Here is a 13,777-nt window from a genome sequence, read left to right on the forward strand (position 1 = left end):
TAATACCAGTATAACTACATCCACATAGGGGTTGTATCACTATAAAGGTGCTTTATACTGGTATGGTTTATTCTCCTTTTTCTACAGGAATAAGCTATAAATGAGTCTACACTGCAGAGACGGTTTGTAATGCCCGAATTATATTAGTGTCGTATAGTAGCAGCACATTTAAAACAATACAACGTTTGCATTTAGACAAGGCCTTCACTGTCTACTGCACAGGCAGACTTTTAAACAAAGGTAACTTTTCCCCATGTCTCTTGAAACCTGCATCAGCAGACAATAGCAGCATTGCAGAGGCAGCACATTCAACCCCTATGTAGTAGATGGGGGTTTCTGAATTTGGGCAGCATTAGCCATTCTCTCTCACTAGAACAACCACTGAGAGCCCAAAGGGGAAGATGTATGGGAGAAGTCTTTCCATACAATGCTCCCTCTACAAATTACTCCAGTAGGATTTCTACTGTGGTGAACCTTGCAAGGTAACTGGATAGGTAACACCTGGCTTAAGTCACAAAGATGACACAATTTGTAGGAGAACATTAGGATAAATTTTATCACTTTAAATTAAATGAAGGAAACTCTCACCAGCCTTGCAAGGGAGTAGAGAGTCTTTTTCCTTTAAGAAGAGTTCAGATTCTTCTTTATTTTACCTACTGCATTTCATCCTCCTGAGCTTTTTTAAAATAGCAGATGATGCTTAGTACACCTCTACCCAGATATAACACTGTGAAACTGCATCATACCAAACTTGCTTTGATTCACTGGAGTGCACAGCCCTGCTGCCCGGAGCGCTGCTTTACCGCGTTATAGCCGAATTTGTGTTATATCAGGTCGCGTTATATCGGAGTAGAGGTGTAGTTACATCCTTCCAAGCATTATTGATATTCTTTGTGTTTATGATTTCATGGTCAGTACTAATATAAATATCACACTCTACAGTATTTACATCCTTATTTGGTACAACGCATAGTATATTTACAGAAAAACTTCTCTAAAAATGAACAGTATACTAACTCAGTTACAGAATGTCTACTCATCAGATAAGATTCTCATCTCTGCTGCTCTAGAAATTAGTTTCCTTCCTTATGAAAGGTGCAAGTTATTTATACCTCAACCTATTTATCACTGTTGGCTGCATATTCAGCTCTCCTGTGTTATGTTGGCCACATCCACACAATATATATACTACACCTGTATGGCCCTGAGGATGTCACACGGGCCGCAGCTGTGTGCTGATTGGGCTGCGGGTTGAGAACCACAGCTCTAGACTCAAACTGTACATTAACTAAGAAGAGCTACTGAAAATATCTGGTCCTAGGCTGATAGTTACCTGATCCTTGCCATGGTCTCCAACTAGAACAAACAACGTCCTGTGTCGCTCAGCCATTCCATTCTCAATTAGCACTCGAATGCGATTGTCTACCTTCTTGCGCTGCATGGTTAGTAAAAATGCCTGAAAAGTGTTTTCAAAAAAGTTAGTCTGCCTCAGACCTACAACAGCATGTTTCAGTTTAGGATGTACAGCGGTGCCAAGAACATAAGATGCCCAGAGTTTTTATGAGATGGTTGATATTTTTACATCAGATATTCTTTGCTTTTTTTAGTCTGATACTATCTTCCAACACAATCATAGATTTGATGTTTTTGTTTTTTTGAAGTATCTGATTTTAAAAAAGCAATGTGACAACTTCTCTGGGAGACTGTTTACATTAGAATGACTTTTAAAGAAACATTTAACACAGTGCAATAACTCAGAATGGTTTGTCATACAATTAAAAAGTAGACAGCATTTTTCCAACACTAGGTTTCACTTGTAAATAAATATCTTTAACGAGCAAGGCAGCACCTTCTTCCTTCCAATTGCCCAACCCTTAAGTTAACAGTACTGGATGTATTTGTATTGTTTCAACAAAGTCACTAAGATAATGAAATATGAGATCTTACAATCACCTTAATCTGATTACCATGTTGCTTTTTTCTCCTCCACTCTCACCACAAGATTTAAGCTGCTGTTATTTCACAAAGCACTAGTTACAGATTAAGAATTTACTTCAGTAGGAAGCAGGGTTCCAAGTTCTCAAAGACGAAATGGCTATTAAAAAGTTGTATTAGGTTCACAGAATCACTTTCTGCCTCCTGAGGTTACCAAAAGAGTAACTTTGGTAATATTTTGGGAAGCATAAGGAAGGATGAAAGGCGTAATCAAACTGTCATTTTATGTTTAGGTACTTCATTGGGCAACACAGGACCGACTCAAGACACCAGCAAACCAAGCACGTGTTTGGGGCGGCACAATTCCAGGGGCGGCATTCTGGGAGGTGCTTTTTGGTGTTTTTTTTTGCTTGGGGTGGCAAAAAACCTAGAGCTGGCCCTAGGGCGACAAAACTAAAATCAATGCTGCTGGAAAAACAGATTTCACTTCCAATGGTATACAGCTCTAATGTTCTTTGAGATGCTGGACTTTCCCTGTCACTGATCATTAGCAATGGCTCAATTTTTATGCCATGCTTTAACTATGTATAGTCACATACACACACGCAGAACATGACTGTCAGTGAATCATATCCAGCTGGATGAAAGTTCTAGCACGTTCATTTCCAAAACTTAGACCTCTATTCAGTGAGCTAAAGGATTATATTAACTCCTGTGAAGAGCAGCACTGAGGTAGTTCACCCAATACACAATACATTGTTTTGATGGGCTGCAAAAAGGTTCCCAGACCCACTGAATCTACCTGAAATTGTAAAGAGTGTATCCTTTTTGTTCTTCAAGTGTACACGCGCATCAGATCCTTACAAGATTTTCTGAAGCAGAAGTGATAGAAAATGGCTATTTGATTACCCAGTGCTGTGGTTCTCAAACTTCTGTATTGGTGAACCCTTTCACACAGCAAGCCTGAGTGATCCTTCCCCTGCTCTTAAAAATTAAAAACATGGTTTTTATATTTAACATTATAAATCCTGGAGCCGAAGCAGGGTTTGGGGGTGGAGGCTGACAGCTCACAACTCCCATTTAATAACCATGTGACACCCTGAAAGATCATGACCCCGTTTGAGAAACCCTGGCCTAGTCCATCCTCTGCCTGCTTGGGCTGCTCACTACTGTAATTTTCATATTCCAAGGTGACTAAACACCTCCATAAAAGCAGAATATTTTCTTCAGAAAACAAAACAAACAAAAAAACAAGATGTCAGGTGTCCTCGGACACAACCACTATTGTGACTGCAAAACTACACAGGCCCTCTGATCCGCATGTAAAGCAGAAAAAAACGAGGAAGGGGAGCTGTACAGGAATGATTTCAAGAATATCCCGACTTTGACATGGGACTCCAGCTGGTTGGGAAGAACGAGTGTGGGTTGGGGAAAAAGACTAAGATTGATAGGGAAACAGGAAAATTGAGAAAAACTGAGAAGTAGGATGGGAGAAAGACCCCGGAGAAGCATTGGGGTGGAGGAATCAGGAAAATAAATAGGCTTGTGAAAGCGTTGGGGGAGGATCTAAAGGGCTGGGCGGTGAATTAAATCACACGCACAGATCATGGCCGCCAGGCTAACTAATGCGAGCCACATGGCAGAAACTTCTTACGTTTTCATTTCCAAAACTCCAGCGGACTGGAGGAGAAAAAAACGGCTCCAAGGGCAAACCCACCCACGCCTCCCAAATCCGCAACCCCACCGCTGCACAGAGCCCCGCCACATGACAAACCATCGCTGACAACAGGGCTCGGAGGCGGAAAGATGGGGCATCGCTAACTACCACCATCGCACGCACCCCGCGTCTCACCTAGCCCGGCGGCGGCGGCAGCTCCGGTCCCGGCAGAGTTTCGGCCTCTGGCAGCGCGGCGCACTCACCCACGTGGAGGACCGGCTGCGAGACAGGCGGCCCGGGGAAGAAGGACCCGGTAGAGGAAGGCTACGCTACGCTGCACGGCGCAAGGAGCATGCTCAGTAACTTCTGCTGACGCCTCTGCCCGGAGTCCGCCCTCACTTGGCACCGTCTCCCGGCTGCAGCTGCTCGCGGGACTGCAGAGGAGGGGAGAGTCGGCGTCGGGCCGGGAGCACTGAAGGCGCAGGTGCGAAGAGCTGGCGGCAGGGGAAGGAGCGGGAGGCGGACCAAATAAGAGGGGGCGCGCAAAGGGCCTAGGGCGCCAGGATTTGGGAGGGCGGCAGACTGCTCTGGTGGACCTCCCGCAGGGACGCCTGCAGCACGGCGAGCCAGCCCTGCACCTAGGATGCCAAAACCCCCGGCGCGGCTCCTGGGCGCGCAACCCACGCTGGGAATCCCGCTGGTACAGGAGGACGCCGCAGTTTCTAGGGTATTTCGATGGCTGCAGAGTCGGACACAGCAATTAAAACCCAGGGCTGGCCCTGCTCAGCTGAGAGGCCGCTGTTTAATTACAGTGGAGACATGCGGACTCTAGGACCCTGCGAGATGAGAGGGTCCCAGAGTTCATGTCGCACCTACACCGCAGTTAAACAGCCCGGCAGCTGGCAAAAGGCACCTGGGGTTGTCTAATAACAGTACATACATACCCTAACTGTATGTAAGAGGGCAGTTAAGGGGCATTTGGCAGGTGTAGTGCTACCAGTTATGAAAAGGAGGATAGTGTAGCTGAACCGGTTAGACACGCAAACTGAATGCCCTAGAGATATGACACATTGCCTTTTTGGTGTACAGTTGCAGGTACTAGTTACATAGTGTGCTGCTGTTTAAAAGTAGGTAGGTGGTATACAGGAATACTCTTTGATGGTCGAGACTAACACAAATGCTTTTTATTATTTATGGAAGGGACTGCAGAAGGCTTAGGCCCAACCCACTTTCACTAGACCAGGAAAGGCCAGGGGTATGTATCCCTTACCCCAAGATGAGCCTAAAAAGATGCCTTTTAAGTCCGTGGAGGTACTGCCTTTCAATTTAGTTGAATGTCCTCTTGTTATTGTATTATGATGAGAAAGTAAGCAAGAGGGAAGGTAAGTGTCAGGCACTTGTAAGAGAGCTGGCTACAGGTAGCATGCTTAGCATTACCTCACTCTGATTTTTGTTTTCTCCCTGTAACAATTTCCACAGCTGGGCCCTGATTCAGGAGTCAGGAAGTTCTAAAAAATTTCCACCACCTACAGCCAACCCATACTTGAGGAGGAGGGGATCGAGAAACATACAAGATGCATTTGAGCAGTGTCATTTTGTTTTGGGAGACTCCTGGCTGCTCTTGGAATGTAGAATGAGCCCAGAAAACCAATCAAGAAGCTCAGAAGTACGTTTGGGGAAAAAATTAAGAAATATTTAAGTTACACCACTACTTCACCACTGCAAGAGTAGGTATAGCTCAGAAGACATTCCACTAATTCCAGCATCTCTTTTTAACATCAGTGATCCTTTAACCTAGCTCAAATTCATAGATAAAGAATAACTAAAGACCACATTGACTAGTGCAAGTTAAATGTAAGAGTTTTCCAACTCACAACAGAAGGTTGTTTACAAAAGAAAATTTGAGAAAATATACAAACACTAGCTCATAGATTCTAGGAAAGTGGACTACTGTTCTGTGCTTGTTGCAAATTAGGTGTTGTTAGTAAGCAACCTTATTGATGGTGGTTTTTGGGAATGGCCAAATAGCCACCTAACTCAAACTCACAAGTAAAGCCATGTTCATACTGAAAATACAAGGAAGAGAATTGGAACTATGAGTGAAAACTGAGTATACAACTGATCAGACTTCACAATCATTGCTCACACTGAAGAGAGAACTCTTGGACATTGTATTTGAAAGAACTGTGGCCATTGTTCTTCATTTAGCTGAACAGAACCTACCGTTTCATGGATCCATGGAAAAAACTTACCAAGTGTGGAAATGGAAACATCTTAGGCCAAGTTAAGTAAGTGGCTAAATTTGAGCTTGTGATGAAAGAACATGTAAGATAATTTTTCACTAAAAAACACCATTACTTAAGCCCTACCCTAAAACATATTTTGTATTGATCTCTGAAAGGTAACAGGTACAATTAACAAACAAGATGAAGAATCCTTTATTTTGGATTGCACATCTGAGATAAGTCACAAGAAACAAATATCTGCCAGTTTGAGATACCTCTTTTGGATCTTAATATATCACCATTGAAGAGCACTTCCTATATTTTAGGAGTTATCTAGACATGGTGTGACAGATGCTATATACAGGGGACAAGGATATGACAATGGATCTAACATGAGAGGACAGCACTAGGGTGCGCAAGCTCATTTAATTCAAAAGAATAAAAAAGGCATTTTTCCTCTGTGAGGATGCCATTCCTTAAATCTAGTGTTGAGTGACACAGCTAACTTCTCAAACTGGTCAAAACTTTTTTTCAAGTGTTCTTTAATGAATGCACACTATATTTGCAGCTTCAGCCAGAAGGTGGAGAGTTTTGAAATCCAATGTGAAAACATTAAGGTCTCTCCAAACACAAGATGAGGGAGCAAACTTGAACGTGTCAGTACTTTGCAGTTTCAGATGGAGTGCACACAATCAGCGCTGTAGAAATTGAGAGAAATGACAAGAAATAATGGGGAACAGGAAGAAACCAGATCACTGGCCGATGAATTCTCATTTAAGTTCATTATCTCACTTGTGGTTTGGCACAACTTAATGTTCAAAATTATTATAGTAGGCAAAAAATGTCAGAACACAGTGCTTGGTCTTGATGTCAGCAAATTAGTTGAAGCTACTCAGCCAAATACAGAATTAACATGAAAATAGAGTTGAAGAGGTGTTAATTGCTAAAACATACAGAAGAAATGTCAGTGCCTGCAAAACTAACTGAAATGAGTCCACAGAAAATAAATTGCTCAGGTACAAAGCAGAGGATCAAGTTGTTGGCAATGCAGAAGAGATTTCAATTTAACTTCTTCACTACTGTGACAGACACTGGCGAGGCTGCTCTCATGAGCTTGGGATAATGTTTTGAATTATTGCACGAACACATGGATGTGTTTGGATTTGTATGTGATGTGAAAAACATGGCAAACTTTTTTCCTAACAAGTGAATTGAACAAATTGTGCAGTAACCTGGAATCAGCTCTGACAAGTTCTGAAGACAATATTGGGAATGTAGATGTGTGCAACCTGGTACATGAACTCCAGAGTCTTTCTGGGGTTTTGCTGAAATCTGTTGATGCACTTGAGTCACTTTCATTCATTTTCAGCAGGAATTTGACCCTGATGTACCCAAACACGTGTATTGTTCCATAAGTGTTTCTCACAGCTCCAGTGTCCATAGCATTTGCAGAAAGAAGTTTCTCAAAGCTTAAGTTAATAAAAACTTATGCGGTCTATTGTGTCTCTGTGGACTGCCTACATTGTCCACAGAAAGTGACATTTGCAACACACTTCAAGGATGTGACAGAAGAATTCATCAATAAGCACTCCATTACTCAGAATGAACAAGGTAAGAAAAGCACAGACTTTTTTCCAGTCACTACCTACTGAAAAGAGTAAAACGTAACAGGCAATTTATCTATCTTTAAAGGTGTTTGCAGCCAATTACTAGTTATGGATTTCTGTAAGTCAGTATTTGCATGCTTTGATTAAACTGGTAATGGAATATTAATGAAAAGGGGCCCCCTCAGGATATGGGATGGGGTAGAAACCAGGGTTAAGAGGCACTGCCAGAAGGGGAAACCCCAGGATACGAAAGGTAAGGGGGATAAAGGATAACATACATGGCCAAAGCGCTCTGCAGAATTTACAAAAATAGAGGTTGGATGGCAGAGGTGGATCCCCTCCTGCACAGTACATCTCAGCACCTGCTTCCCAGGGCTGTGATCTTCAAGGCACAGTAAGTTCCACTGCCTAAACAAGGTAACTAGCTCTTCCCTATCTGCAAGGATGTACTGAACTGCTAAAGGAGACTTGCATCAGTGAAATATTTTACATAATTCCTACCAAAATAAAATATACACACACACTTTTTAGTGCTTAAAACAGTGGTCCCCAACCATTTTCATCTGGCGAAGGACTGTGGCAGCGGCTGAGCATCCGCTGAAATGCCACTGACAAGCGACGTCATCCAGAGGCGTTGCCGCCAAAATGCTGCCGAATTTCGGCATTTTGGTGGATGCTTGACTGCCGGCCAGGACGCAGGTGCCATGGCACCCACGGGCACCATGTTGGTGACCCCTGGTTTAAAATCATATCTTATCAATTTAAATTAATGCATAAAGTCTTGCAGCACTTCATAAATTTATCTTATCCATTCTGATTTGCTGAAATTGGACTCCCTTTCTTGTAATCCATAGTAAAAAAAAATTATTACTTATTCTTGGTACTTCATTTATCTTTATTAACATTATGCAGATGTATGCCATTGCAGCTATTTAATTTATAATTTAATAGCTAACAAAATATCAATGATTGTAAATAGTTTTAGCAATGAGTATTACTAGCGCAACATGGCATGTTATTATTATACTTTGCAATTCCTAATTCAATTTTTTTTTTTAGATATTGCAGGTTTATTCTTTTGGATCATTGGACTACAAAGCTGACTGATTTCCTGGATGTGTCAAAACTTCTTCAGTTTCATTTGATCTGGCAATGGGAATTTCATTTCTCAGCTGTTATTTTGCCTCTCACTCCATTGTTACTGCTTTTTCACATTTCACTACTTGTGTGTAGAATTTAGTATACTACCCTTTGTGAATATTTGGAAACCATCTCATATGAAATCTTTCTCAAATGCAAATTTCTTTAATTTTTAATGAAAGTAGATCTACAACCACCAGACTTCAAAAATCATGAATTATATAACTAAAAATTACATGAAATGAGTTTTTTATTTTGCCTTTTTTCCCTGAGCCTTTATACTAGGCTGAGAACTACAAAAGTATTTAGGCTCCTAACTTCTCCTGATTTCAACAGAAGTTAGGAGCCTAAATACTTTTGTGGATCTGGGCCTAACTTCAGTTTTTTGCTGTTACCACTCCCACAGAATCCATATATAGCGGAACGCCAGTTATCCAATCTAACTGGTCCAGATCGGATAATCAAAAATTCAGATAATGGGAAAGTGCAAGGCTGCGGCGCCATCTAGTGAGACTACCTGTTTGGTTAATACAGAGAGCCAGATAAACAGCGTTCTTACTGTACCTAAAATACTGTTCTGGACTGTCTGCTTAATTGAAAGTTTACTTTAAAAAATTCTGATTTCTGTAAGTAATTTTCCTCAGTATGCAAACAGTGCAGCATATGCTTTACTCCTACTACATCATTTTCTGCATACATAGATAGTGATATTTCTACAGTTATTTATATGTTTAATTGCATACTGTACTGGTTTAGTCTTATGCATGATACATATCTTTGCTGTGATACATTTCAGTGGTGTTCTTCATATTGAAAAGTTTTTGTACTGCCAATCACAGAGTTCAGGATGTGGAAGGAGACACAGTAAGCAGGATTTGTTTAGAACAGATTTAAAAATAAATGATCACCGACATATTGAAAAGTTTGATTTGTACAATCTCTTACCCACTTTCTAGAATGTAAGAAATACCACCCAATTAAACAAATGCAGAAAAGATAGCGATGAACATTTAAAAGTCCACAGACTGGTCTATATGCAGCTCACCAGCTGCACAGAACTGGTAGGTCACAGGGTCTTTCAGTTGTTAAATTGCATTTATACCTAAAATACATGGCTTACGTGGATAATTACTTTAAAAAACAAACAGATGCTTTAGTTGCCATAAAATGCAGGGTGTTTTACACATTAACTCAGAGGATACTGTGAGGAAGAACTGCCTACCTAGGGAGCTTTACGCTGTGCCTTCCAGATCCAGGTGCTGTCATATGCCCACACTGCTCCACCGGAAGCAGAGAGGGAGCCCGAACTGAGAGCAGCCACTTGGATACCTGGATCTGAAGGGAGATGCTGCCCTTTCCCAAGCCTAGCGGAGGGTCAAGGTTAAAAAAGCCCATCAGCTTGACTAAAGAGAGGGGTTCCTTCCTTCTCCAATCCCAACGAGAGGAGGGAGGCAGCAAAATCAAGGAGCTTCGGTTAACAGTGGTAGTTTGAGCTCTGCGGGAGGGATTCCTCAAATCTTGGAACATAGAGAAAGAGAAGCAGGATATGCACCAGGAAACCCCATAGGGAGCTATGCTCCCCAACTGCAAGCAAGGGGGAAGAAAAGCTCTGGTTGCTTGGGCTGGCTGGGAGGAAACACACCTGGAGGGAAGCCTCTTTCACTTTGACCCCATAGGAAACCACAAAGATGATGAAAATTCTTAGGGGGGTTTGTTTTGAGCAGACACTTGCCTCACAAAGCTTCTCTTGGTCAAAAGGTAGGTCCTCAACCTCAGTTTGGAGTTTAAGTATGCCAGAGGATTGTAACCAGGATGGCTGGCACATGACTATGGCTGTGGCCGTGGTTCTGGCTGCCATGTCCACAACATCCAAAGATGCTTGGAGGGCTGTTTTAGCTATGAGTTGACCCTCATTTACAGTGGCTTAGAATTGTGACTGTTTCTCTTGGGGGAGCTCTGCTGTGAACAAGCAGAGTTTCCCATAATTATCATAACTGTATTTTGCCAGTAAGGCTGAGTAGTTGGCGACTCAGAATTGTATTGTCACCAAGGAGTATATTTTTTGTCTGAAGAGATCTAGCCTATTGTGTTCTTTGTCATATGGGGTCGATTGAAACTGTAGTTGTTTGCCATGCTGATTATATCAGTATCGACCATGAAAGAGTTGGGAGGCAGGTGCGAGATGAGAAAATCCATCCCTTTGGTGGGGATATAATACTTTCTATCCAACCTTCCGCATGTCAGTGGAATTCAGGCTGGTGTCTGCCAGACTGTCTCCGCTGCTTCTAAGATCGCATCATCAATGGGCCGAGTGATTTTGAAAGTAGATGCAAGTTGCAAGATTTGTACTAGCTTCTATTGGTTTGCATGCACTTCCTCCAACAGAATGTCCTGGCTTCAGCCGACTCACTTAAACAGTTCCAGGAACTGTCTGAAGTAATCTGCCAAGGTAGGTGGTGGCGGCATGATTCCCTTATCCGGGGAGGAGGAAAAATTGTGAGCAGATGTCGCTTCCAGATCAGTGGCTGTTTCTGTGTTATCCCCAACATGCTGAGCCTCCGTTGGCTGCAGAGTGGGAGAGATGGGATAAGACCTCAGCTCGCCTCTCTGAGCTGCGGGTAGCCTGGAGTGGGGACCCTGGTAAGTTGCCCATGGTTCCCAATGTGCCCACTGCATTGTGAAGGCCATCGATGAATATATCCACAGTGGTCCATACCATGGTTGAGCCAGCTGATAAGGGTATTTAGGACCCATCTGGCTCCAGGTTGGTTGTCGGTCTTTCAGTGATGTCGTGTGGCGAGAAAGTGCATGGTTCCTGCACATCACTGGACAAGTGTACCACATCATGAGAAGTATGGGGATCTCCTCTAACTTACAGGAGAGCCCTCAGTACCAAGTAGTGGGGACTGCAGAGCCAGTGACACAGCCAAGTCTCTGTTGCAGTAGATTCTCTGGCAGTTCTGATGTCTGTGCCGTTGGTGCCAATGGGGATGCTCGTCGATGCCCTCAGATGTGCTGTTGATGTTTTCAGTGTGGTCAGTGTCAACTCGGTTTTCTCAACTGGTGCCAACTGCAGTGTCGGTGCCAGGGGCGGAGACATAGGGCCTGAGGATCCCTTAAGGGTGAATTCAGTGCCATGGAGGAGGCACGTTGCCATCTGTGCCTCAACTCAGCCTTCTTTGCTTGGGACTCAGCAGTGCAGGAAGTGCCCGGAGCATCACAGGTGCTCACCTGAGCCTGTGTCGGCATCAGAGATAGCGACCTAGCAGGAGACTGTCTGTTTCCACAGTGCTCTCTGCAGAGACATCTGCACCCTTTTTCTCAGTCTTTTTGAGGAAGGCATGTCTCTTGTTCCTGTGGGGTGGTGCCAAGAGAGGAGGGCCATTGATCTGGCTGTGGTTGGAGAGATTTCTCCATCATTATCATTTTCAAGTGGAGATCCTGGTCACGCTGGGATCTTGCTTTCAGATTACTGCAGTGGGTGCATTTTTGCGGGATATGCATCTCCCCAAGACATCGGACTCACGAAGAGTGTCCGTCCAAAACAGACATTGCTTCATGGCAAGAGTCGCATCAGTTAAAGTCTGGGGAGCCAAACATCTCTGACATTAACCAACCTTGGTGGGAGGAGGGTAAACTGTTTAAATAAACTCCCCCCCCCCCAAAACTAGCACCAACACTATACGTTTTTAAAGACTATTTAAACTGCTCTCTTTTAAAAAAATTTGGCAAGAATAATGAACTCGCCCCTGAGCGCCATCTTTGGTCAAGGATGGTTGAGAAGGAACTGAAGGGCTCGGGTCCTGCACGCGGAGATGCAACACCAAGACACCTAACTGCACGCGTGACCCGCGCAGACACTACTGTAAATCTCCAATCAACAGCACCAGGACACACCCACAGGAACAGCATTCGAAGAATCAGGTTTCTGCCAGAGGCACAACAGCAGCAGATCTGGCTTCCACTCTTGAACCTGTTACTGATTTCCTGCAGAAGTTTAGCCAAGTCATAGCAATTACCTTTCAATAGAGCAGGGGTAGGCAACCCATGGCACGTGTGCCAAAGGCGGCACGCAAGCTGATTTTCAGCAGCACTCACACTGCCCGGGTCCTGGCCACCAGTCCGGGGAGCTCTGCATTTTAATTTAATTTTAAATGAAGCTTCTTAAACATTTTAAAAACCTTATTTAACTTAGATTCAATAATAGTTTAGTTATATATTATAGACTTATAGAAAGAGACCTTCTAAAAATGTTAAATGCATTACTGGCACCTGAAACCATAAATTAGAGTGAATAAATGAAGACTCGGCACACCACTTCGGAAAAGTTGCCGACCCCTGCAATAGAGGATACTACATATTAAAGTTGCTTAAGCACTCTGCACTCCTATGTCAAATTTTATCCTTGTCCTACTAGTGGGCTGTATGCTCTGCTCTGACAGGGTATCACCTTCCAGGCTGAAGCCCTAGCTTCTGTGATTAGAGTATAGGCTCATTAAATGAGCTGCAGAGGAAAAAAGATTGAGGGTTCTGTCTCCTCTCTCCCCGCCTAATTTTTTTATGCTCAATAAAGACAACCTGAAATGTTTTCTTCTTATTTTGTTAGACATTCTCATCCTGTATCAGCAAGCTGAAAGGCTATGACTTGAAAACTAGTGTAACATCACAGCAGCTAAACAAGTGAAAGTAGTGCTATTAACAAAGGGAAAAGATTTGTAGTCTAACTGTTCAATAACTCCTGTTTTTCTGTAAACACCAGCAAAAAAACAAACAAACCCTTTTTGATTAAGATGTTAAGTGCTCACAATAAACTTCCTTAGAGCTCCATCAGGTCTTTGAACAAAGTCTTGAAACACCAGACAATTATCCAAATATCAAGATAAAACCCCCAATGTATTTTTCAAGCGCCAAAAAGTAATTAGCATCTTAGTCAACCACTAGTTAACATAATGCTAATATTGTTTCAGCTAAGCATTACCACCATTTGCTATCATTGGGCTATACCCACCTTCTGGAAGCCATCCCCATAAACGAGAATATACTGTAGTATCGTTAATTCATGTAACAGTTTATAGATCTAAAGCACCACAACTTCATTAATGTCTTGAGAAAGGCCAGAATACTACACAAGAGAGGATAAATTTATTAAGATGTGGCAAACCTGACTCTTCACATCCACACACAGCCAACAGAGCTATAAGCTTTCAGTTCTG

General features: G+C 42.9%; 1 protein-coding gene and 1 long non-coding RNA gene across 4 annotated transcripts in view; one reads left to right on the forward strand and one right to left on the reverse strand.

The window, feature by feature from the left end:
- The window catches only part of NAT10 (N-acetyltransferase 10), a 35,396-nt gene extending 31,450 nt beyond the window's left edge, over positions 1–3,946 (reverse strand). Inside the window, exons 1-2 of one of the 3 annotated variants that reach the window (XM_030560070.1) lie at positions 3,856–3,946; positions 1,334–1,456 (exon numbers count right to left, since the gene is read on the reverse strand). In XM_030560070.1, coding sequence (XP_030415930.1) covers positions 1,334–1,441 — 108 coding nt within the window. In that variant the 5' untranslated portion in view covers positions 1,442–1,456; positions 3,856–3,946. Of the gene's footprint in view, positions 1–1,333; positions 1,457–3,775 lie in introns of all 3 variants that reach the window. The other 2 variants (XM_030560072.1, XM_030560069.1) reach the window with 2 other exon arrangements.
- Positions 3,947–3,990: 44 nt separating this feature from the next.
- On the forward strand, positions 3,991–12,660 carry LOC115650320. Its single transcript, XR_004000061.1, has 3 exons — positions 3,991–4,076; positions 5,072–7,428; positions 8,484–12,660. It is a non-coding gene; the product is annotated as an uncharacterized LOC115650320 (long non-coding RNA).
- Positions 12,661–13,777: the final 1,117 nt, after the last annotated feature.

The sequence above is a fragment of the Gopherus evgoodei genome, chromosome 4, assembly GCF_007399415.2.
Source record: "Gopherus evgoodei ecotype Sinaloan lineage chromosome 4, rGopEvg1_v1.p, whole genome shotgun sequence".
In the NCBI taxonomy this organism is placed as follows: Eukaryota; Metazoa; Chordata; order Testudines; family Testudinidae; genus Gopherus; species Gopherus evgoodei.